Below are 21,369 nucleotides of genomic sequence, written 5' to 3'. Positions count from 1 at the left end.
AAGCCGGAAGGAATCTACAGTAGGAAAACTAAAGGTTGGAGAAGAAAGCATATCGTAGAAGAAAAAAGAAATTCAAAAAGACGTTGAGTGTCTGGGATGTCTTGGTCTCTGGAGAGAAGCAATACTGTATGATACCACGTAACAAAACTCGCAAGACGAACTATGCTAGGTAAGGTAGCTGCCTGCTCCGTAAACAAGGCATGCAACCCTCCCAGCTTCTGATTTATTGGAAAAAGCTTGGACTGATACTTGGCGTGGCGTTGGACGCGCCGTTGGAAAGCCTAGAGGAAGAGAGGACAGGGTGAATGATGCACTCTGAACTGAATCTGAACTACCTTAGGCTTGTTGGCAACCTGAGTCTGTCAGATGATACAGCTTGGTTTCCTTTGGTCCGGAACTGCAACAAAGCAAGTTCGAGAAGCTTGTGAAGGTCCGATTTTGTGCAAACAAGAAGCCGATAAACTACAGTGTAGTAGTATTCACCGTGCAGTAATACTAAACTTGGCTGGAAAAGGTGGAACAGCTGAAAGAAAGTGTTTAATCAAATCCATCTAAATCGCGGAGTGCATAAGGTATCCGGCCGGTAGGGCAGCTTGTGTACCTTACCTCCACTGCCACCTATGATAACCCCGGTTTGCGGAGAAGTCGGACTGTCAGGCCCAGCACATGTTCCTTTTCATGTTCGTTGCTTGTCTGCCGCGCAGTCATCGTACGAAGTACCTACTACATTCAGGTAGGGAGGACACAAAAAGGAATGCAAACCCCTGAAACTCGTTCGCACGGCCCCACATTGATGCATGGCCAAGATACCATACCCCAAGCTGAGTGAAAAGAGGCACAGACCCAAGTACCGTCTCCGGCCCTCTCTGGGGTGGGGTGACCTATAGCTGTGGCGGGCCTGTTGCTTCCCTCCAATGCGCTGCTACTGCACTAAACTGTCCACTATCCAGCACTTTGATGCATTGCGCCGTGAATATTGTCAGATGGATAGAGGACTGCGATTCGATAGGCAGAAACGGACGAGACAAACAGACCTTGCGTGCGCTGCGCAATCTTGAAACTACAGGGACCAAAGCTGGGCGTCTGCTGCAAGTCTTGGAGCTCCAGTGCAAGGTCTAGCCTGGGGGGAGTCGGTTTTTTTTGGTGGTTTTTCTGAACTTCGGTTTTCTCCCACCTTGTTTGTCTATCCTCCCTTCATCCCCGTTTTTTTTCTCCCGCAGCAGACAAGACAGACAAGACAAGGCGTCATCCCCACCGCCCGTCAAGGTGGCTTTGGCAGGTTGAAAGTCTTTACCAATCTGCCAATCGAAAAATCTTCGACACTGACTGCACGTTTAACCGAAACTCAACGTGCCTTACCTGACATCAGCTGCATCCTGTCGTTCGAGCCGGCGCCCGGAACATTGTGCAAACAGTTTTGAACCCCACCCGCCCATCACGCACAGTTCCCCCCCTTGACTTTACAATCACCCAGAATAAAGAAAAAGACCCCCCTGAGAAACCGGTCAACAACAAAAAACGATCGAACCCGAAAGAATATCGACCCGAATACGATTGTTATCACACCAAAGGCAAAATCGACAAACAACCGCAAAACATTGTGTGCGCCTCGTCTGCCGGTAGGCGCGCCACAAGTAAACGGCTAAGCAAAGCCAACGAATTTGCTCCTTTCGAACGCAAAACCGTGGGCACAAATCATGTCGGGAGAGGGACAAACGGCGACGGCGCCGGCGCCGGCGCCTGCATCGCAGGCCAACAATGGCGCGAAGGAGCAGACGCAGGGACCTCAGGCAGACTCGCAAGTCAAGACATCAGGGTCGCCGGCGACGGCAAACTCCAACATTCCAACCAACCAGCCGGGACATCCGAGCTTCCGAAGGTATGGGAGGGAAATCTTTTTTTATGGGCGGGACAAGTGATGCGGTCGCACCAGTGGGAAATAAGCAGGAGTCAATTGAAAACACAGGAAATTTTGCTGACAGCTTATTTGTTTATTGAATCGCAGACAAAGAGCATCTAGAGCTTGCGAGGTAAGGAAGAGTGGAATTTCTATATACAATCGCCTTGCTGGGTTTTACCAGGATATATGATGGGAGTCCAGATGGCGCGTCGCGGCGCAGGTCGAGGTCTCCATTCGAACTGAGCCGAGGCATCTCTGTCGTGACCCGCCCACCAAAGCATCATATGCTACCTCGCCTCGCCAATCTTTAATTCGTTTCACCCAAAAAATTGTTCTTGGATTTGATCGCTAACATGTGGACGTGAACGATGCGGGCAGACTTGTCACGCAAGAAAGGTAAGTTTTTCTTCGTTCTCTTTTTTGCACGCAATAAAAAGTCCAACACAGGTCGGCCGCAACCTTTTGGGTGGCGTGCTGGTGCCCCGCCATTACCCCCTGATTCCACCAGTCTAAAAAGATCTACATGGCTCACGATGCACGCTCTCGCAGGTCCGATGCGATGCCGCCAGCCTCGGCATACCATGCACCAACTGTGTCGCCTTCCAGATAGAATGTCGCATTCCCTCACCGAAAAGAAAGAAGACACATGCTACCCAATCAGCCACACAATCCAGAGATTCTGACAGGTAAGAGCAACAAGATGAATCCCTGGTTGGGCTCCAAGATCATGTATCATCTTCATCTTGCCTTGATCCATATTCTGACATCCCATGAGGAGTCAAAGTGAGCGCGAGCGCGAGGCCGACGATGATCCAACTCCGCCTGCCAACAGCGGGCCTGCTGCCCCAAACTTCACGCGCCCGGCCGCAGTCTTTCATACGAGCGAAGGGACCCCCAACACTGCGATGGGAGACGAACAGGCCAAGAAGGTAGAAGTCGACAGGAATAAATATGTCGACATGCTGGTGAGGCCGCAATTCACAAGAGCGCCCATCAAGGATGCTGGCAGGGTTGCATTCCTGGGAGAGTCTTCAAACCTCACGCTGCTGGTGCACGATAGGCAGGGCTCCGACTCCGATGTGGTTCATTACCCCTTGCCGGAAAATGTAAAGGGGTCGAGGGCAAGGATGACCGAGCTGGACAACGTCGAGATTGACATCTTGCACCAACGTGGCGCCTTCCTCCTGCCGCCCAGGTCACTATGCGACGAACTCATTGATGCTTATTTCAAGTGGATACACCCGATAGTTCCCGTCATCAACCGCACACATTTCATGAACCAATACAACGACCCCAAGAATCCACCGTCACTGCTTTTACTCCAAGCCATACTGCTCGCAGGCTCTAGGGTCTGCACAAACCCGGCGTTGATGGATGCCAATGGCTCATCCACCCCTGCAGCTTTGACATTCTACAAGAGAGCAAAGGCTCTCTACGACGCCAACTACGAAGACGACAGGGTGACTCTCGTTCAGGCTCTCCTCCTCATGGGCTGGTACTGGGAGGGCCCTGAGGATGTGACCAAGAACGTCTTCTACTGGACTCGGGTTGCTACTGTGGTTGCTGAGGGCTCAGGCATGCACAGGAGTGTAGAGTCGTCTCAGTTGAGTCGGGCCGACAAGAAGCTGTGGAAACGCATTTGGTGGACTCTTTTCACGCGCGATCGCTCAGTTGCTGTAGCCCTCGGCCGACCAGTCCACATAAACCTCGACGACTCTGACGTGGAGATGTTGACAGAGGAGGACTTCAACGAGGACGAGCCCGGTCTTCCAAGCCAATATCCGCCAGATCAAAGACATGTGCAGTTTTTTCTGCAATATGTTAAGCTCTGTGAAATCATGGGCCTTGTGCTATCCCAACAGTATTCGGTAGCATCGAAAGGCCGACAAAGAAACCCGATCGACTTGACACATAGTGATATGGCGCTGGCGGATTGGTTACAAAACTGCCCCAAGATTGTTTACTGGGAGATGCCGAGGCATCACTTCTGGTCTGCATTGCTGCACTCCAACTACTACACGACACTATGCCTTCTCCACAGGGCACACATGCCGCCGAGTGGGTATCGGAATAAATTCCCCGAGGATTCAGCATATCCGTCACGCAATATTGCTTTCCAGGCGGCGGCGATGATTACCTCCATCATCGAGAACCTGTCTGCACACGATCAACTGCGGTACTGTCCCGCCTTTATCGTTTACAGCTTGTTCTCGGCACTTATTATGCACGTCTACCAGATGAAGTCCCCAGTGCCAACGATTCAGCAAGTAACACAGGACAGGATTCGGACATGTATGCAAGCACTGAAGGACGTTTCGCGTGTTTGGCTCGTCGGAAAAATGGTCTGGACGCTGTTCCAATCCATCTTAGGCAACAAGGTTCTGGAGGAGAGGCTTCAGAAGGCTGCAGGTAAACGACACAGGAAAGCGCAACAAATCCTGAACAGGCTCGATCAGCATGCCGCGCAGCAGCAACACGAGCAAAACTCTCATCAGCCATCACTCCACGAGGCTAAGCGGAAGTATGACGAGATGGCGATTGACTTCAACAACACGCCACAACCCCAAGAATCATATGTGCGATCGCGGCCCCAGACCCCGAGCATGTCAGCGAGGCATGAAACTGCTGGAGGCGGCCACATGAATGGCAACAATGGCGCTATGCCACCACCTCTGACGTCCCCAAATGCGCGGCTGGATGCTTTCATGGGAGGAACCGGATCGCACCCGACGACGAGGCCTGCGACGCCATTCAACCCATCCATGTCGATGCCGACAACTCCCCCAGATTTGTACTTGGTCACCAGGAACTCACCCAACCTATCGCAGTCAATATGGGAGAACTTTCAGCCCGATCAACTATTCCCAGAGAGTGCACATATGCCGGCCTTCCCACCCCAGATGTCACCACAGCAGACGCACCAAAATGTCGACCCCAGCATGATGCAGTTCAACCAAAGTTCGCAGACTGGGGAGAATCACACTGCACCGGGAACATCGTCCGAGTCATTCGGAGCGCAGATAAAAACAAGCGGCAGCCCACTGCAGAACAGCGGCAGTCCGGTCCAGTTTGGCCAGATGTCGGGCAACGGGTTACCTGCTGGATTCTGGGCCAATTTGGATACGACGGCTGGTCCTATTCAGGACGGTCAAAGCCCCGACAGCTGGGGGAGTGCATCATCTGCCCATGGTGGTCCTGCGGTCCCGTCTACGCTCAATGTGGAAGACTGGTAGGTTTGCATCCTTGAATTGTTTTCCCCTCTTCATTGTGTTACCTTGCAAAGATAACGAGACTAACTTTTCTTGAACCAATTAGGCTACAATTCTTTGGTATCAATGGAAACGGCGAAAACCTGAATATCGACTTTTCTGCACTTGTTTAAGCCACGGTATCGGCATGGCCGGTGGAACAAATGTATCAACGTACTAATTCCTGCGATGTCCCCCATCATTTTCAAGAAGTTATCAGCCTTCACAAACATCACCATAAATGCATACACCGGCCACCTGTCTGTCGCTAGGATTGCGAGGATTACCAGGTGGAAATTTTCAGGTCTGGTGTTTTCTACAGTATTTTGAGTAGAGCGTGTATTGATTAAATAATTAACCAAGGGCTGCTTACGGCTGGCCCTATTTTCTGCCTGATTTCTGGCTTATTTCACCGTTTATCCGATCATGTTTGAGAGGTAGGTATGTATCTAAGCGCCTTATCCAGGCAGCGAGCTAGCCATTTTCTTGATGCCATTATATCCATGATCCAGGTACGAAAGCAATTGATGAAAAAGTGAGCAAAAAACTTCACTGTGTTGACATTACCCGCATGGTATGCACGCCAGAACATGCCTGGGCCTTATACTACTCATTGGTCTTTCAAACCTTGAAATGGGTTCCTACATGGTAGTAATGCACGAAAGCCTGCACGACACGTGCCAATTGCCAATGAAATCCAAAATTCCGATCGTTTTTAATAATCTGACCCACGTGATGTGTCAACGCCCCACGAATTCACAATTTTTTGGCTTGCAAAGTCGAGAGCCCGTGCACCAAGCTTGCAGGAGCTCTTGCGTCAGGACGAGTTTGTTTACATTCGCACATCCCATGCACCAAGAAAGTGGAACGCCCTGCACATCCAGCCGACACGCTCCCCTCAGCTCTCCAGCTTGCTTCCGTTCTTGGAAATCACAACAATCGCCATGTTCAACCAGTAACTAACACGACAGTACTAACACTTGCCGCTTTTTTCCCCCTTCTTTCTTAGTTTATTAAAGGGAATTGCATATTTGTCAAATTTGTTTCTTAGATTTCAACCCGCGGCCAAATAACCAGAACGCGCCGCCCATCATGGCGATGCGAGGACCGCGTCAACCCGTTGGGTCGGCGGCATGGATCGCGGAGGAGAGGGCATCCGCTACCCAGATATCGCGCTCAGAGTCAGAAGAGTTTACATTTTCTGTCCGAAACGAATTCGAGTGGCTCAATGAGCACATGAATGGCATCTTTGACGAGAACCAGCAGTGAGTTGCTCCGGTTGGGAGGTGGGAGAGGGGCCGCCGGTCGCAAGCCACGCCATTTTTTTTTCGCGCCTCGCACCTCATTGCGTCGCCTGCGCGTCGACATAAGTGCTGACGCAGGAGAAACTCGCCTTCAGGAACCTCGTTGATGTGTTCAAAACACCTGGAAAGCTACGGGGGCGAACGCCGCGGACCGCGAGGAAGCCGCCCCCAACCGAGTCTCGCGCGGTAGGTCGCTGTCTGCACGAGATGCATTCATGCTTCAGCGTAGTTTAACTGACAGTCATGAAAACAACCAGCCGCTTTCTGATGTTTTCTCTGCGACACCAAAGGCACCCAACACACCTTTTGGTATGGCGGTCGCCGCCGCCCACGCACAAACACCCAAGCTCAAGGTCGCCGAGGACATTGCACGTCCCACTGTCGCCGCCGCGCCAAGCCCAGTTCGCGCTGCTAGCCTGACCAAACCGACATCCGTCTCCAGCCCGAAGCCTCCGCTATCAAAACTCGCCGCCTTTTCACAAGCTGACTCTGGATATGGGAGTCAATCTCAACCTCAGCCGCTATCACTGCAGGACAATGTTGATGATACCGATGTTGAAATGGAGGACGACTCGGGGGAGGAAGAGTCTAACTGGCAGGTCTATCCCGAGACGGACGAAGATGTCCCTAACGTTGCGTCTCCCGATCTTGGACAGAGGCCCAGTCTTTCACAGCCAACCAGGGAATCTTCATTCCACTCCGCTAAGGAGGAGCAAACCAAGTTCACCAAGGCCACATTGCCGCCTCCACCTGCGGAAGTCTTGCCTCAGTCACCTCGCGTCCGATCACCATCTCCAGTCCATTCTCCGATGCCGACGTCACCGCAGAAAAGCTCACCGATCAAGCCTGCTTCGCCTCAGAAGCAGTCCCCTCAGAAGGCAGTTTCTGAACATACTTCACCCTCAATTGTGCGAAAGCCGGTACCGGCGCCTTCTGCAGCTGCCGTGATGGAGAAACCCAGCGATGAAGCCTCGCCCTCAGATGCATCAAGTCCCATAAGACCCATTGTACGCAAGAGCAGCTTGAACTTTGCCTCATTACCCGCACGTGAGCCCTTGGGAGCCACCAAGATCATCGGTGCCCGCATGTCACGAACCAGCCACCTGGATCAGACAAGACAGAGCTACTACAATCGACCTACTGGAGGCAAGAGCTTGGGCAACGCGCGCCACGAGAATGAGGAAGAGGACGAGGATCAGGATGAGGACGAGGAGGACGATGAGGACGAGATGGATATTGATGACGATCTGTCTACGCAGAAGACAACCAATGTGGAGGCGAAGGTTGCCGCGCATAACAAAACCTATACTCAACGACTCCAGGACCAGATCAGCATGCTGGGGAAGTCTCAATCAACCGGTTCGAGACCTTCCAAGTCTCTAGCCAATGTGAACGCCCCCCCACAGGCTGCAATGAACAACTCTATTCAACCTATCCAGACGACAAGTCAGCAGCCAGCGGCTCCCGAGGGACCGCCTACACCGCCGAGGAAGGACCATATGACAGCCCCGGGTGCATTCCCAGAAGATGACGAGGAGGACTGGATTTCTCTACCGGCTGCGGAACAACAGCCTGTTGCGGTGCATAGCCCTCGTCCTGTCATGACTAAGAGTCATACGACCGATGTGATGGAATCTTTTGCCGGCAAGGACACTGTCGGTGGCTCTGATTTTCTGCCATCTGCGCGAGGACAGCAGGGTAGTCTGGAGATGTCCCCGAAACGAGCACCCATCATGTGCGATAAGTCTGCTGGCACCCCAGGACACTCCAAGTCTGCGTCGGTACCATTCTTGCCCTCAAATGCGAGCTTGGAATCCGAGGTATCGGATGATACTTCGAGCCCTCTGAAGAAGGCAATTTCGGTATCAAACCCTACTGCTCTTGCAACCGTTCACGAAGGTGACCGGCCCACAACACCCAAATCACCGTCGCGATCGTTTCGGGACAGCCCCCTCAAGCAAGTTAAAAACAAGCTTTCCTCAATCCTCAAAAGCTCCAAAGGACTGCTGGCTAGTAGCGCGGCTGTCAGCGCCGAGGGAAAGGCCTCACTTCTGTCACCTTCTTCCACCCGCCTTGGGATGCACTTCAACCCCTCCGTGGAGTCTCTGGCACCCAGGCCCAAAACTGCAGGCGATGCATTATATCCAGATCTTTCTCAACACCTTCCATTGAATAACGCGAATGCTCCAAGGCCGGGAAGCCCTGTGCGTGCCAACACGCGCAAAACAAGGGCGTCGGCTGAGAGAGAGAAGCGCGAGCTTGAGAAGGAGAAGCTGGAACAGAAGCAAAGGGAGAAGGCGGCAAAGGAGGCTCAGCGTGCTGCTAAGGAGATGAACATGCTGGAAAAGGCCCGAGAGCTGGAGAGGGAAAAGGCGAGAGCCTTTAACCAGGAACAAGAGCGAAAGCAGCTTGAGGCCAAGAGGGAGCAAGAACGGATCGAGGCTCACCAGAAGGCTGAGGCTAGGAGAATGCAAGAAAGAATGGAAGAGGAGGCGCGCAGACGTCCGGCATCTCCCGTCAAGGAAACTCCTAAGGTCACCAGAAGCAGCCCACGTAAGGGCAAGGGCCAAGCTGGACCTTCTGATCGGGACGTGGACATGGCCGATGCACCATCAATGATGCCCCCGCCCTCTGTCCCCAGGTCAGCAGTGCAGGCCAAGTCTGCGATACGCCGCCCCGTAGCAAAGCCATCCAAGGAGACCCTTAGCAAGTCCAAACAGGCGCCGACTGTCATACGAGTCAACACAACATCCCAACACCCGCGCGCACATCCCTCGACCAGTGTTTTGTCAGCCACGCTACAGGACACCCTTGGCCCCCAGTCATCGCAGCTCAAGTCTAAGCCTAGCGTGCCTAACTTGCAGAAGAAGCCTTCGGTGGCGAGCTTTAAGAGCTCGGTCGCCTCGACGGGCCGTCCAAAGGCACTCGAGCAAGCCGCTGCAAGGAAGAAGGAGGCTGAGGAACGCGAAGCTGAGGCCAAACGACAGGCTAAATTGGAAAAAGAAAGGAAGCGGGAACGCGAGCAGCAGCAGCGTCTCGAGGCCGAGAGGCAGAAGGAGGAGGAGCGAAGACAAGCCGCTGCGGCCCAAGCAGAGGTCAGGAAAGCTGCCGCTAGACAGGCAATCCTCGAAAAGGCAAAACAGACCAAGGCCCCACCGCCGCCGCAGAGATCTCAGCAGAACGGCCGGCCTGATCAAAGCACCGCAGGAGGCTCTATCCCACGTCCTGCGTCGCGTCTCGACGCGGCCACGCGAAGCCAGGATGACCTATCTCGGCCTTACCCACAAGTAATGGCAAGTGCTGCCAAGCCTGCACCGAAACGACCTCTTCAGCAGGATGACTATCGCCAGGGACAGCAGAAGCCAGGTCCTTCGTTCAAGGAATCCGAGTCGAAACGCATGCGCTTTACAGATGAGTGGGATGCAGATGAATTGGAGATGGGAGGTGTTATGAACGTACCACCTGTGCGGCCGTCAAATGGCTTCAAGAAGGTAAGACATATCCAAATCTGGTTATTTTTAGTACACACACAATACTAACATGTCCAGCAGGACTTGCCCAACAACAAGTCCCACTTCTCTCATGGCTACACAAATGTTCCCCAGTCCCAGAGTGCGACGCGGGATCTGTTCAAGGCGGCGGTCGAGAACCAGCATAACGCCAACGTCAAGTCGACGCATCCTCTGGGCATGGCTCAGGTGTCCAAGGGTACTATACCGTTTGCGCAATCTCAGAACGGGGCCGGGCCGTCGACGCACAAGACTCCAGCACGACCAGGAGCTGCTTCTCAGGCGAAATCAGCAGCCAAGTCGGCTACTCGTTCGTCGCCTCGCTTCCAGAACGGCGAGGCCATCGAACTCCCGGAAATTCAGACAGACGAAGAGGACAGTGATGAAGAGGATCAAGTGGCGGTCGCAGACTGGGCCAACTCCCCGGATCTACGTCGGGCGCTTATGAGGCAGGAGACTATTGATCCCATGCAAGTGTTTGGCCCACCAGCGCCGATCAACATGGAAGAGGTCTTCAAGGGTGGGAACAGGCAGGCCAAGTTCCGGGCACGAACAAGCAGTGCCAACTGGGATGGCGGGGACAGGTTGACCGAGGAAGACATCCGTAAGGATCTGATTGCCCGCGAGAAGATTAGGCGTGAGGGCGGATGGTCATATGACCTGGGCAGGGACACTCCCTGAGGGGTTTGAAGGCTTGGTTTGAAATATAGCCTAGCCTTACGCCCGAGTTTGTTTCTGCGTTTTGTAATAGCTTTTTTTTCCATCATTGGAAATTGCATGAATCTTCGGTTCCAAATGTGTCCAGCGACACATTTGGTTTCTTGTTACATTGGGAAGGAGCTGATGGATTATTTTGGCTTGTTTGGGTTACTTGATTATTATCGGCGTTTTTTTTGTTCTGGGCTTGGGTTTTACATTTCTACCTACTCTTCATATGGTGTTTACCGCGATTTCATATCTAGCATCATTTGCGCATTTTCGGAACAGGCGCACGCATCAGAAACTGACAGAAAATAACAAATGAATATGGCAAATACTGAACTGCCTACTTATATTTCTATTTGCCGTTCTTATCATCTTCAACCTCGTTAAAATGGTTGAACTCGCCAAGGCCTCTAAGCTTCGTACCTCGCATTGGTATTATTGTACATTGCCACCGTACCTTGAGTAAGGTATGTATTTGCTTGTACTCAGCAAAAGCTCGTTCCGAGTACCACTTTGGTAGGTGAGTACTTCGGGAGGATAGCCGAGTTGTGACTCGCGAGAGCTTTGCTTGCTTTCTGTGCAGTCTTAACGAAAATACACATTACCTGCAACGTGCAGTAACTGACCTTGAGGTAGAGTAGGTGGGGGTGGCTATGTAGAGCTACGTCATAGGCGCAGGCGGCTGCCTACGAAGTACATTTGTTCCCGGACTGTCATAGCCAACTTCTCGGTGCATCCGAGGTGGCTTGCATTGTATTGTTGATTCGAAAGCAAAAGGCAAAGCCTTTCGAAACACTGTCGCTTCTATCGCTATCCACCTAATAAAGCATTGTAGAGTCCACCAAACCCTGCATCTGCATGAAAGTGATGTGTTTTTCAACTCCATCCGCGTACCGGGATGTTTTGGGTTGGATGGCCGGTTCCCGGGGCTACGACCGTTGGTGCCCCGCAAGCAGCTGCCACATTTAGCATCCAATCCCAGCACCTTGTCACTGTGCAAGAAACTGTGCATTATCGAAGACCAAAACAAAGATGAAGCTACCCTGGCTTGCCTGGCTAGGTGAACGCCTCTTAATACTTACTCACCGTTCGATAGCTGCCCTTGTGTTCTTGGAAAGTTGCTGCTAAGGCTTATTGCAGAACGCATTTACGTCAATTCGATTAATTGTTCACCGCCTGATGAGCCCAAACTGATGTGATGTAATTATTGATGACCTGACTACAGCTGATATCTTCCTTCAATAACAAACACACTGTACCCGCGTGCCAACAAGCACAGACACGTCCAGCCTTGATCCTAGCCTCAGCCGCCGCTGGCACAACTTTGACCCCACCCCACCTTGGTTGCGTGCAGCGAACGGCCAGCAACCTTGCTTCCCTCAGATCTGAAAGCCGACATGAGGATTTTGTTGATTCTTTTTCTCACCTCCCTCCCGGCCACGGTTAAACTCACATCACGCTAAGCCTTCCCTTTGCATGCGTTAGGTTAACTTGAGCCTCCGCATCCACGTCACGTTCTTTTGCAGTTACTAGCCTCCAACAGGCACTCAACGGTCTCGCCCCCACTGGTTGCCTGTGAACAAGTCGGTTTCCCAACACGATCCCATTTCCTGTAGCAACTTTCTGGCAGTGGTCACGATTCTACTTTTCCCACCCACGCTTGCGCCTTTACTTCTGCTACGAAACAAACCGACAGCACGTTTGCTCCCCGAGACCAACTTTTCGACCGCTTGATGTTGGCTTGCAAATTCTCCGAACTTGCCTTCGAAATCAACCCGGTAGTTAGGCACAAGCTACTTGAGCAGATCTGACCTGCCGCCTTCGCTGCAAGCCCTGCTTGCAACAGGACTTCAGCCAAGATGGTCAAGGCAGACTATAACCGCGACTATTACGCGGATCTTGAACTTCCGCAGAACGCAGATGTGAATGATGTCAAAAGGCAGTTTCGCAAACTTGGTACTATATCCAGCTGAATATCTACCTTGGAAAAATTCATGACCTGACACTGTTCGCTAACTTTGACCGCAAGCCCTCAAATATCACCCGGATCGTAATCCCGGACGCGAAGCCGAGGTGAACGCAAAGTTTCAGACTATTCAGGCCGCCCATGAGATTCTCACCAGCCCGGAGCAGAGGAGCAAATATGATGCCCATCGTTCGCGCCGCGCCCCTGGCGCATCCAACGTGAGGGGAAATCCATGGGCAGATGCTGGCAGGAACTTCCCCCCGCCTCCGCAACGGAATCGTCCAAATGCCTCCGGCGGGTCGTCGCGACCGGCGGGCACCGCTTCTTCTGCCGATAGATATGCCAGATTCCCCAACCAGCCGCCACCACCACCACCCAGGCCCACCGAGGACCCAAAGTCGAGAGCGGAGGCATTTGAGTCCATGAGGCCGAAGCCGAGGCCTCGGGCCCCCACAGCCCCTCACACAGGTGCGCATACTGGCTCCAGTTCGTCCGGCGCGTCGACTAGGCCCAGGCCGCCGGATACGCGGCAGACTGCCTACACGGCATCGCAGCAGAAAAAGGCGGAGGCTTCGTTTGGAAACAGAACTGGTCGGTCATTAAGGTCTGGCTTCGTGCCTGGATCGCCCATGGGGGACGAACCTCCTGTGGCTAGCAGCAACTACTCATCTAGCAAGAGACACACCAGTTTGTTCGATGAGACTGCAGCGCCGCCCCCAGTGCCTCCGAGAGAGCGGGCGGATTACGGCACTGGTTCTGGTTCTGGTGCAGATGATCGGTTTCCCCCAAATCTCGATCCTCGCAGCAGCCCGTACCAAACTCGGAGTGGCGAGAGGTTGAATCCCTTTGAGGGTGGAACATCTGTCAACCGGGCTAAGAGTACTAGGGAGAGTCACCGTAGGGCGCAAGACGATCCCGATCACTTCGCAACACCAAATCGCCAGCGCAGCTTCAGCGTATCAGACGAGCCCGAGGGTAAAACGTACCCTGCAACGGAGCCTAGGCAAGCGAACATCAGCAGGAAGGCTACTGCAAACACTAGCAATATACCCGACAGTGCTAGGGGACCTCGATTCCAGGATCAATTTTCATCAAATGCGGGCCCGGGAATGTCTGCAGCGTCATCGGCGGGCTATGGTTTTCATGACGGCTCCGCGCCACAAACAAGCGGTGGTATGTTTCTGTCAGCTCATTGCAGAAAGACAAGGCGTGATATCTTTGAAGGGTCAGGACTGACAGGTCTCTTCTTAGCGGCCGCCGACGGCTCTCATGGTTCTAGAGCATTCAGAGACGATTCGGACCCCCATCCCAATGTGTATGACGTCGCAGACCCTACAACCCACCCCTCGAGCTTCCCTTTCGAGGCAGCCCCGGCTCGCCCAATGCCTGCTGCCAGTGCGACCGCTAGTATCGATCGCAACCCACGTTCTGCGTGGAACGGTAGTAGCAGGCGGCTTTCCAGTGGAGGCCGTAGCATGAGTGCCTATTCCGACTTGAATGTTTTCGAACAGAAGCAGTTCGACCTGCTTGATAAGCTTGTCGGGAAGGAACCGATGCGCAAAGGGGAAACGGGATCGGTGCGGCCGTCGCAGTCCAAGGAGACTCGACATCCGCCCGAAAGCCTGAGCCACTTGAATGCAGCGTCGAGATATCATAGTTATAAAGAGACTAACAATCTTGATCATTCCAGCTTCCCTCAAAACCCGAACAACGGCATGCATGTGGATTCTGCCGAGCCAAGCAGCTTCGCGAGAAGTAGTGCGGATTCTATCAACACTAGGTTTGTTCCTGATGAGCACACAAACGTTAACTGGCAGTTCAATGCTGGCGGCGACTTTAGCCCGAGTACGCATGGGGCGGGGTCGCGTCGCGCACAGTCCGGTAGCCGACATGGTCGACGCTCCCCTACTAAAGGCCACTCACGGATGGCGGGCATGGCTGCAGGCGCTGCAGCAGCCACAGCTGCCGGGTTGGCCGCTTCTGGCACTTTCAGGAACTTGAGCTCGGGTTCGGAAGGTAGCAGCGAAGACGAGGGTGCCAATCCGCAGGCACGCGCCGAGAAACAACCCTCACCGCACCAACAGCAAGATCAAGCTGGCTTCGACGCAGATGTATGGAGCGACAAGATCGGCTCCGAGCATTTCGTGCCGGTGCCTCCGCCACGAGGGTCGGGCTCACCATCACGACCGCCCATGCGACCCCCAAAGAGGCGACCGACGGTCAGAATGACGAAGGGGGGCTCGGCTGGTCTCGTGGAGGAAGAGGACACAACCAGTGGCGAAGATCGGGCGGGCGGAGTTGCCGTAGATGGCATGGACAGCTCGAACGCTATGGACATCGACACACCCATGGGCGAGCCTACTACTATGCCCCAAGCTACGGTAGCTAATGGTGTACGGGGGGTGCCGGTCGAACCCTCTCGACCAGAGTGGAGGGCCGGTGATGCAAACGGTTTCGCTACTGCAGCTCATCCTCCTGCTATTACTGCCTCCGATCCACCGGGTGTTAAGCCTCGGTTCAACGTTAGCAACGCTGCCGGGTCTGAAGATACCGATGACTTCGGAGCAGGTTTCGATGATCTCAAAAACGTTGAGCCGATTGCCCAGCGTGCAGCCGGCCTCAACTCGTTTGATGATCTCAAGACACATTTACCTTTTGAGAGCAGGGCTGCAGTCAATGTACCTGTTGACAAGGCAAAGGGAAGTCAAGAGGCATCCATCAACTTCCCCAAACCGCCGGTGCCTCCACGCGCGCCAGCTCCATTGGCGATTTCGGGCCTCAAGCCGAGCGGATCTGCATGGGAGGCGCATGTAAACGAGTTCGAGATTTACTTGCGCGAGTGGGATACCTTCAACTCTAAGTTTGTGGATCATGTGCTCGCCCGGCAGAACCAACTGAATAAGGCAAAGCAGAAGAGTGGACTTTCGCTGTTGTACGCACGCAACCTCAAGAGTATGCAAGAGTATGCTACCTGGCTCGAACAGGATCAACAGGTGCACGACAAGTGGACGACATATCACAATGAGCACCTCAAGCGGGTGCGAGAGTTTATGGCGCACCAGGAGAAGATGAAGGAGTAAAGCTTGAGATATCGGGGTGTATAGAGTCTTGAACATGAAAATTTGAAAGCACAGGGCATAAGCCTGCCGGAGTTGGTGCTGGTTCCATTGGCAGATGCCGACCAGAGCGCGCTTTATACAACTAAGAAGCCTGGTAGAATACGTTTGATGCTTCCGATTTGCGGCACGCTTGTTTATCAACCTCGAGCTTTATACCATTATTAGTACATACAACTTGCTGCATACTTTCGTCACTAGACTCCGGCAAAATGGCTAGCTGGGACTCTGGAATGAGAGGATGCGGTCTGTATAATGAGATGATACCCATTTCCGTCATCCACGGATTCTTCATTGGAACCTTGCAAAAAGAAAACAAAAAGCGCCGATTGTCATGTTGCATGTTGGCGCTGAAAGCGCGGCCGTATGTAGGGGTTTTTTTTTTTTTTTTTTTTTTCATCTAATTTTCATGACCCAAGGAAATACAATTCTTTGAGCTCTTTAAAGATATTACATTTCCGAATTCTTTCGTGTTAATGAGGGTTAGAGGTACTACATTCTGGCTCATTTTTTAAGATGGATAATCCGACATGCTCCGTCTAGGTTGCATTCCGTACAACGTATTTTTGGGTTCAGGGGCGGTTCGAGCTCGACTGCCAGGGCGCAAATGCGTTTCTTTTGTTCAATGATTCACTTGGAGCATAGTAGGAGAAAGAGGTTAACAGCAGTACTTGATTAAGCTTGGCAAAAAACTTTTGCTGCATACTTGCCGGTCTCAGGACCTCATGGTATCGATGGTCTCGGCATACGGGACAAGAGCCCGAAAAACGGGGGAGGAGCAACTGCGGATGTCAGATGTCTACGCACGCATGACGGAAGTCAAGATTTCGCTCGCTTGAGGCAAAAACTATAATAAGAGACTTCATTTCACCCAAGATTGCGCACGATAAAGGTGCAGACATGAAAGAGGAAGCGGTGACGTTGGAGCGAAATGTGTGCGCGTGTCCGCGCGTGTGTGTCTATGGCAGGGGTTCATTCAAGTTGGTGCTTTGTATAAGGTGGTGTTGCTCTATGCATATTTGTGTCTATGTATGCTCTAGTGCCGTTTCAGGGCAGTCTGGCTCTGAGCTGCCCCTGGCAGCGTATCGGGCTACTAAGGAACGAACCGAGGTGGACAGTGGACAGTGACAAGAAGGTTATTTTGGCGAGGTACTGCTATAGTAGAGGCTTTTTCACCATGTGCCAGATCATCAGTATCCACACAAGCTTTTTTTTTCATTTAGTCTGAACACGAAAACGGGTTTGCCAGCCGCTATTGGGGGGTTGGAATCAGGGGTAACTGCCGCCCGGTACGACGTATGGCACAGTTCTATCTGCCAAGTTTATACAGTAGTATGTAGATGTCAGCGATGGAACGTTGCGGGCCGGGGAGGAGCAAGACTTTCATTGCGCGGCGCGGGGGAAGAAGACAGGAGGAAAATTTTCCCCAAAACCGGCGGCCTTTGCGGGGGGCCAAGCAGCAGTTTTGTTCGCGCGCGCGTGCGTGCGTCTGTGATGTTCCGAGAAAAAGCAAACACGCAAGCGACAAAAAAAGAACCCGGGGGCCCGGCCCTGCCAGTCCAACCCGGGAATTAATGTCTAAGCGAAGTGTTGGCAGCCGTCGCAAGTGCCCACGGAGGTATCCTGACATTTTTGTTCCGGCGTATTGTTCTTTTTGTTCATTGTTGTTGTGGTTGTGGTTTTTGATCAGAGACCCTGCAATCGCCAAGAGCTGTCATGGGTAGCTTGTTTACGCAACAGCTGCCTTAAGGGGGAACTGTTCTCCAGAGAGGACATCGGGCCGACTTTTGGTTGTTTTCTTGTCTTTGGCATTCCGGGATGCCGAGGGTTTTCCATCTTTCAAGTGTCAGCGTAATCCTACGCGTTTACGGCCGAGATGGGAAGGGGTCGCCCGGGCGAGGGCAGAAGGTTGGAGGGTCAAAATTAGGTGCCGGAGCGGGAACGGAGAATGTCAAATACTTCCGTAGGAGGTTGCCGACGTCTTTGGCGCATTAGGGGAACCGATGGCAGGCGCCTTATCTGTTGTAGGTAGGAAAAGGTATGCATGGGATCTTGTACGTAGTGCTTGCCGAATGAGGCATGTGTGTCGGCTTGGAGATTTGAGATGGTAACCTAGGTAAGTAGGTATAGAGGCAAACTAACTGGCCAACGTCCACTGCCTACCTTGGGTAGCAATAGACTAGCCACTATTCTAGACTAAGTCCTGCACAGTCTCCGAATTCCGAGGTGCAACACATAGGTGGTAGTGTTTGTTCTTTGTTTTTTTTTTTTTTTTTTTTTTGACTGTTGGATGGGAAGCAAGAAGGTCGAGACACGCGGCACAAGCTTAGCTAGCGCGGTTCTCCGCCTTTTTGCTCTAATGTGATTCTCGTCTCATTGGGTTGCAAGCAAAAAGGAAAGAAAGTCGGGATGCACCTATGCAGCGGTGTCAATGCTTGTGATCATGCATTAGGTTGGTTGGTGTGCAAAAACGGCTGGCCACTCTTGTTCTTCTTTTTGTTTCTATTCCTCCCACACTTGGTAGGTTGCTTCAGGTGAGGCGGGAATCGAGCCTGCCTACCTAGGTACCCCGCACTTTGCAGATTTTTTGTGCCTGGCACAAAACGGGCCCAGACACGGCACGGCATGTGCACCCAATGGCATAATTGAATAATATTATCTTTATGCAATTTTTGGTGTGGGGGGGTTTTTTTTTTGTTCTAGTCTAGTTCGTCTTATGACAAATGGTTTCCTGTCGTGCATTTTGAGATTTATGGTTCGTATGGATGCTTTTGCAACTTTATGATGCCTGACCTTGAGTGTTACCATAAGGGGGGAGAAAAGGAAACTCGGACGAAAGATGACGGACGGGATGGTCGGCAGTGGCTGTGACTGTGACTGGGGGGGCATGCTAGCGCCCGCTTGTCACATGGAGAGAGAAAAGAGAATATAGAGCTTCATCATCAATCAGAGTTCTGTTCGTTCGTCTAACGGGCCGTGAATCCAGATTGCATCAAGCCATTTTGGCAAAAGTCGATTCCGACCAATCAGGCAAATGTGGGGATTGGTAAATCCGGGGTGGTAGGCTGGGTCTAGAGAGGGGAGCAACCTAGCAAAATACCACCACGGCAGTAGTCGTCAGGGTCAGGGGTTGGTTTTCAGGGCCCCTTGTCTCTTTTGTCCTTTGATGAGAACAGACGACGACTTTTACACACGCCCCCTTTTTGATTAACTCCAACAAGCGATTGAACCATAAGCGTCAATGCCTTGCCTCATGCCATGTTATTCGTTTTCTTCGCGGACTCTGGTCATGTTTATTTTTCTGGGCATACTCCGGATTAGTACAGAAATACAGAATACGGGATAGTTACAGTAGAGGGTAGAAACAGTAGAGGGTAGAAACAGTCTACATTATGGGCTTATAAATACTCTTTTGAACAAGTAATAAATACTTCAATATTATTGCCTTGTTCTTCACCGCTACCAGTCACTCGCCGCATCTTGGGGCCTTCATCATCATGTATTGCTATAGTCTAGAGCACGATTAACAACCCGTATTTGGCATGCATATCGTAAATCCTCACACTCGATGAGCCTGTCTTCAACAAAGGCTCCCAGACAAACTCGGCTTCTCAAGGCTAGCCACGGTCGCTGCTAACCCATCACACAAACACATCTGTGATACAGCACCTATACACACACGCACACACACACACACACACTTTCTCCAGTAGTCCAGACCCAACAAATCAACCAAGACAGCAATCCATCGCATCCTTCACAACCTCCCGTATGTGGATAATCCATGCAGGAAACCCTCCCAAAAAGGGTCCCCTACCTTTCTCCTCACGTTACCTACCCATGGCGCACATCCGCGAAAAAGGGGCCGTCAAACCGATGGATATTCTCCGGTTGGACAGTCAAATCACTACCCTACTATTCGACATATACAAGATGTTATATCCACTTGTGGACCACAAAAACAGGTACACGCATCAACTCCCGCTGGCCGTTTATCCCATTTCACATTTTCAAATTACTCACACACCACACACCACACACCACACGCACACCCCCTGAGGCGGATCATTCAGTCCTACCTAGCACGCTTTTCATGGGCCTTGTGGATTTGCTTTTTGGCCTTTTGCTATTCTCTTCTTTCTCCTTTTGGCTTTCTCTCTCTGTTTTTCTTCTTCTCTTTTTTTTGCCTCCTCGCTAAACATGCAAGTTCGTTAGCGACCCTGCGCCTCCCCCCAGATACTCTCATATGCCTTTGTCCACCTGATCACATCCCATCCACCAAGACGCGCCAATAGGCCCTGGATCTGCAAAGAGCCCAAGATGAGAAAAAAAAATAGAGAGCATTAGGTTTTGGGGGCCAGTCAGGTCTTTTGGCGATCGATGGGAAAGTCTGGGGGAAAGCAGCATCGATGTTTGTTGCCCATACCCCCTCCCCCACCAAAACACATACTCCCTCCCCTCAGTTCTTATTTTTACCATTGTGGCACACCTCTACGAACATCGATAGACACGCCACCCCGTCTATCCACTCTCTAGCCAACACCAGCCTCGTCTTTAACATTGCCTTTGTAAATCTCTGGGGAGACGGTACTTGCATTTGTCGTAACAGTTCCCCCATTGCTCAATAGGGAGGCGATCCTGGATGTGGAGCGCCTTTTCTGTTCAACGACAATCCCCTACAAACCTACAAGATTTGAAGCCGCGTATTTGAGCCTCTCTTGCTGGACACGGGGGAAGAGGACAGCAATAGTGGCCAAATAATAGACCGAGAATGCGTCTTCTAGGAGCTAAATACCTTCTTTGTAAGAAATAGCTGCGTTTTACAAACAGCTTGTAATTAATGGCAGATCCTAGCTTGATGAAAGTCAATATTCATGCTCATGATTGAGCTCAATTGTTTACTTTATGGTGCTGAAATGCTGGCTAAGAACAAGGCACATGGCTATGCGGTTAAGAAAAGCCAGTAAGTTAAGCAAGCACTCATACAGCCTACCTTCTGTTTATGCTGAAAGGCCCCAGTATGGCCACAAAGAACCACTGAAGAGGGTTAAATATAGCGCGAAAAGTCAGGACTGAACGTGCAACAAACCAGAACAGAATATGCGCATAAACATGCACCACGGCACGAGTATCCTTTAATTTTCCGTTTAGCTGCACTGGCAGTGAGAGCCTCTCATAGTCTCATTTTCGACCCCCCTCCCAAGCCGGCTGTGTAACCGAGGGGGGAGGGGGGAACAGCAAAGCGCCCCCCTCTTCCCCTGATGCAGAATTCCCCATCTGAACCCACCCGACGGGATTCGTTCCCGAAAGACAGAGACATGTTACTTTTTTCGACTGCTTCTTGGAGATTCCTTTTTTGCAATGTCCACAATGGTATGAATTTTTCCAGTTTTCCCAGAAGGAAAACAAAAGGCCATTGTCTTTGGTATCAGCACTAATTAACATCCCAAGACACTCGGCAAAGGCCTGAAATCTCCCAGTCTAGACGTATCATTTACGAAAAGAGAAACAGAGCAAGAAGGAAACTGGTACCGAGGCAAAGCGAGGGCACCCAATATCCGGAATCCGGATCGCCTGTCTGCAAGTGTGAATGCCCGATCAGCGTGGCATCTCCCACAAGA

The 21,369-nt window shown here is 51.9% G+C and overlaps 3 protein-coding genes across 3 annotated transcripts; all 3 read left to right on the top strand.

Annotated features, from left to right (window-relative positions):
• The first annotated feature begins 948 nt into the window (after window positions 1-948).
• On the top strand, window positions 949-5,544 carry MGG_01836 (cutinase transcription factor 1 alpha). Its single transcript, XM_003714808.1, has 6 exons — window positions 949-1,879; window positions 2,006-2,030; window positions 2,279-2,296; window positions 2,450-2,586; window positions 2,685-5,129; window positions 5,216-5,544. The coding sequence occupies exons 1-6, from the start codon at window positions 1,698-1,700 to the stop codon at window positions 5,280-5,282; spliced, it is 2,874 nt and encodes a 957-aa protein (XP_003714856.1). The 5' UTR covers window positions 949-1,697; the 3' UTR covers window positions 5,283-5,544.
• A 461-nt stretch (window positions 5,545-6,005) lies between these two features.
• Window positions 6,006-11,033, top strand: MGG_01835 (inner centromere protein). Its single transcript, XM_003714807.1, has 4 exons — window positions 6,006-6,413; window positions 6,548-6,638; window positions 6,710-9,943; window positions 10,004-11,033. The coding sequence occupies exons 1-4, from the start codon at window positions 6,241-6,243 to the stop codon at window positions 10,640-10,642; spliced, it is 4,137 nt and encodes a 1,378-aa protein (XP_003714855.1). The 5' UTR covers window positions 6,006-6,240; the 3' UTR covers window positions 10,643-11,033.
• Window positions 11,034-11,943: 910 nt separating this feature from the next.
• Window positions 11,944-16,110, top strand: MGG_01834 (uncharacterized protein). The gene is made up of 4 exons (XM_003714806.1): window positions 11,944-12,622; window positions 12,696-13,805; window positions 13,884-13,947; window positions 14,323-16,110. Exons 1-4 carry the CDS (start codon window positions 12,526-12,528, stop codon window positions 15,710-15,712), a joined length of 2,661 nt encoding a protein of 886 aa, XP_003714854.1. The 5' UTR covers window positions 11,944-12,525; the 3' UTR covers window positions 15,713-16,110.
• The last annotated feature ends 5,259 nt before the right edge of the window (window positions 16,111-21,369 follow it).

The sequence above is a fragment of the Pyricularia oryzae genome, chromosome 2 (assembly GCF_000002495.2).
Source record: "Pyricularia oryzae 70-15 chromosome 2, whole genome shotgun sequence".
NCBI lineage: Eukaryota > Fungi > Ascomycota > Sordariomycetes > Magnaporthales > Pyriculariaceae > Pyricularia > Pyricularia oryzae.
The sequence above is the reverse complement of the archived record's forward strand: the minus strand, read 5'-3'. Positions and strand labels throughout refer to the sequence as shown.

What these genes read in the sequence shown, in the direction of transcription:
- MGG_01836 (XM_003714808.1), top strand. Translation starts at nt 1,698, where the DNA reads ATGTCGGGAGAGGGACAAACGGCGACGGCGCCGGCGCCGGCGCCTGCA. An exon ending in GGACATCCGAGCTTCCGAAG is followed by an intron (nt 1,880 to 2,005) that starts GTATGGGAGGGA and finishes ATTGAATCGCAG; the next exon opens with ACAAAGAGCATCTAGAGCTT. An exon ending in ACGCTCAATGTGGAAGACTG is followed by an intron (nt 5,130 to 5,215) that starts GTAGGTTTGCAT and finishes TGAACCAATTAG; the next exon opens with GCTACAATTCTTTGGTATCA.
- MGG_01835 (XM_003714807.1), top strand. Translation starts at nt 6,241, where the DNA reads ATGGCGATGCGAGGACCGCGTCAACCCGTTGGGTCGGCGGCATGGATC. An exon ending in CCCCAACCGAGTCTCGCGCG is followed by an intron (nt 6,639 to 6,709) that starts GTAGGTCGCTGT and finishes GAAAACAACCAG; the next exon opens with CCGCTTTCTGATGTTTTCTC. An exon ending in CGTCAAATGGCTTCAAGAAG is followed by an intron (nt 9,944 to 10,003) that starts GTAAGACATATC and finishes CATGTCCAGCAG; the next exon opens with GACTTGCCCAACAACAAGTC.
- MGG_01834 (XM_003714806.1), top strand. Translation starts at nt 12,526, where the DNA reads ATGGTCAAGGCAGACTATAACCGCGACTATTACGCGGATCTTGAACTT. An exon ending in AAGGCAGTTTCGCAAACTTG is followed by an intron (nt 12,623 to 12,695) that starts GTACTATATCCA and finishes TTTGACCGCAAG; the next exon opens with CCCTCAAATATCACCCGGAT. An exon ending in CGCGCCACAAACAAGCGGTG is followed by an intron (nt 13,806 to 13,883) that starts GTATGTTTCTGT and finishes GTCTCTTCTTAG; the next exon opens with CGGCCGCCGACGGCTCTCAT.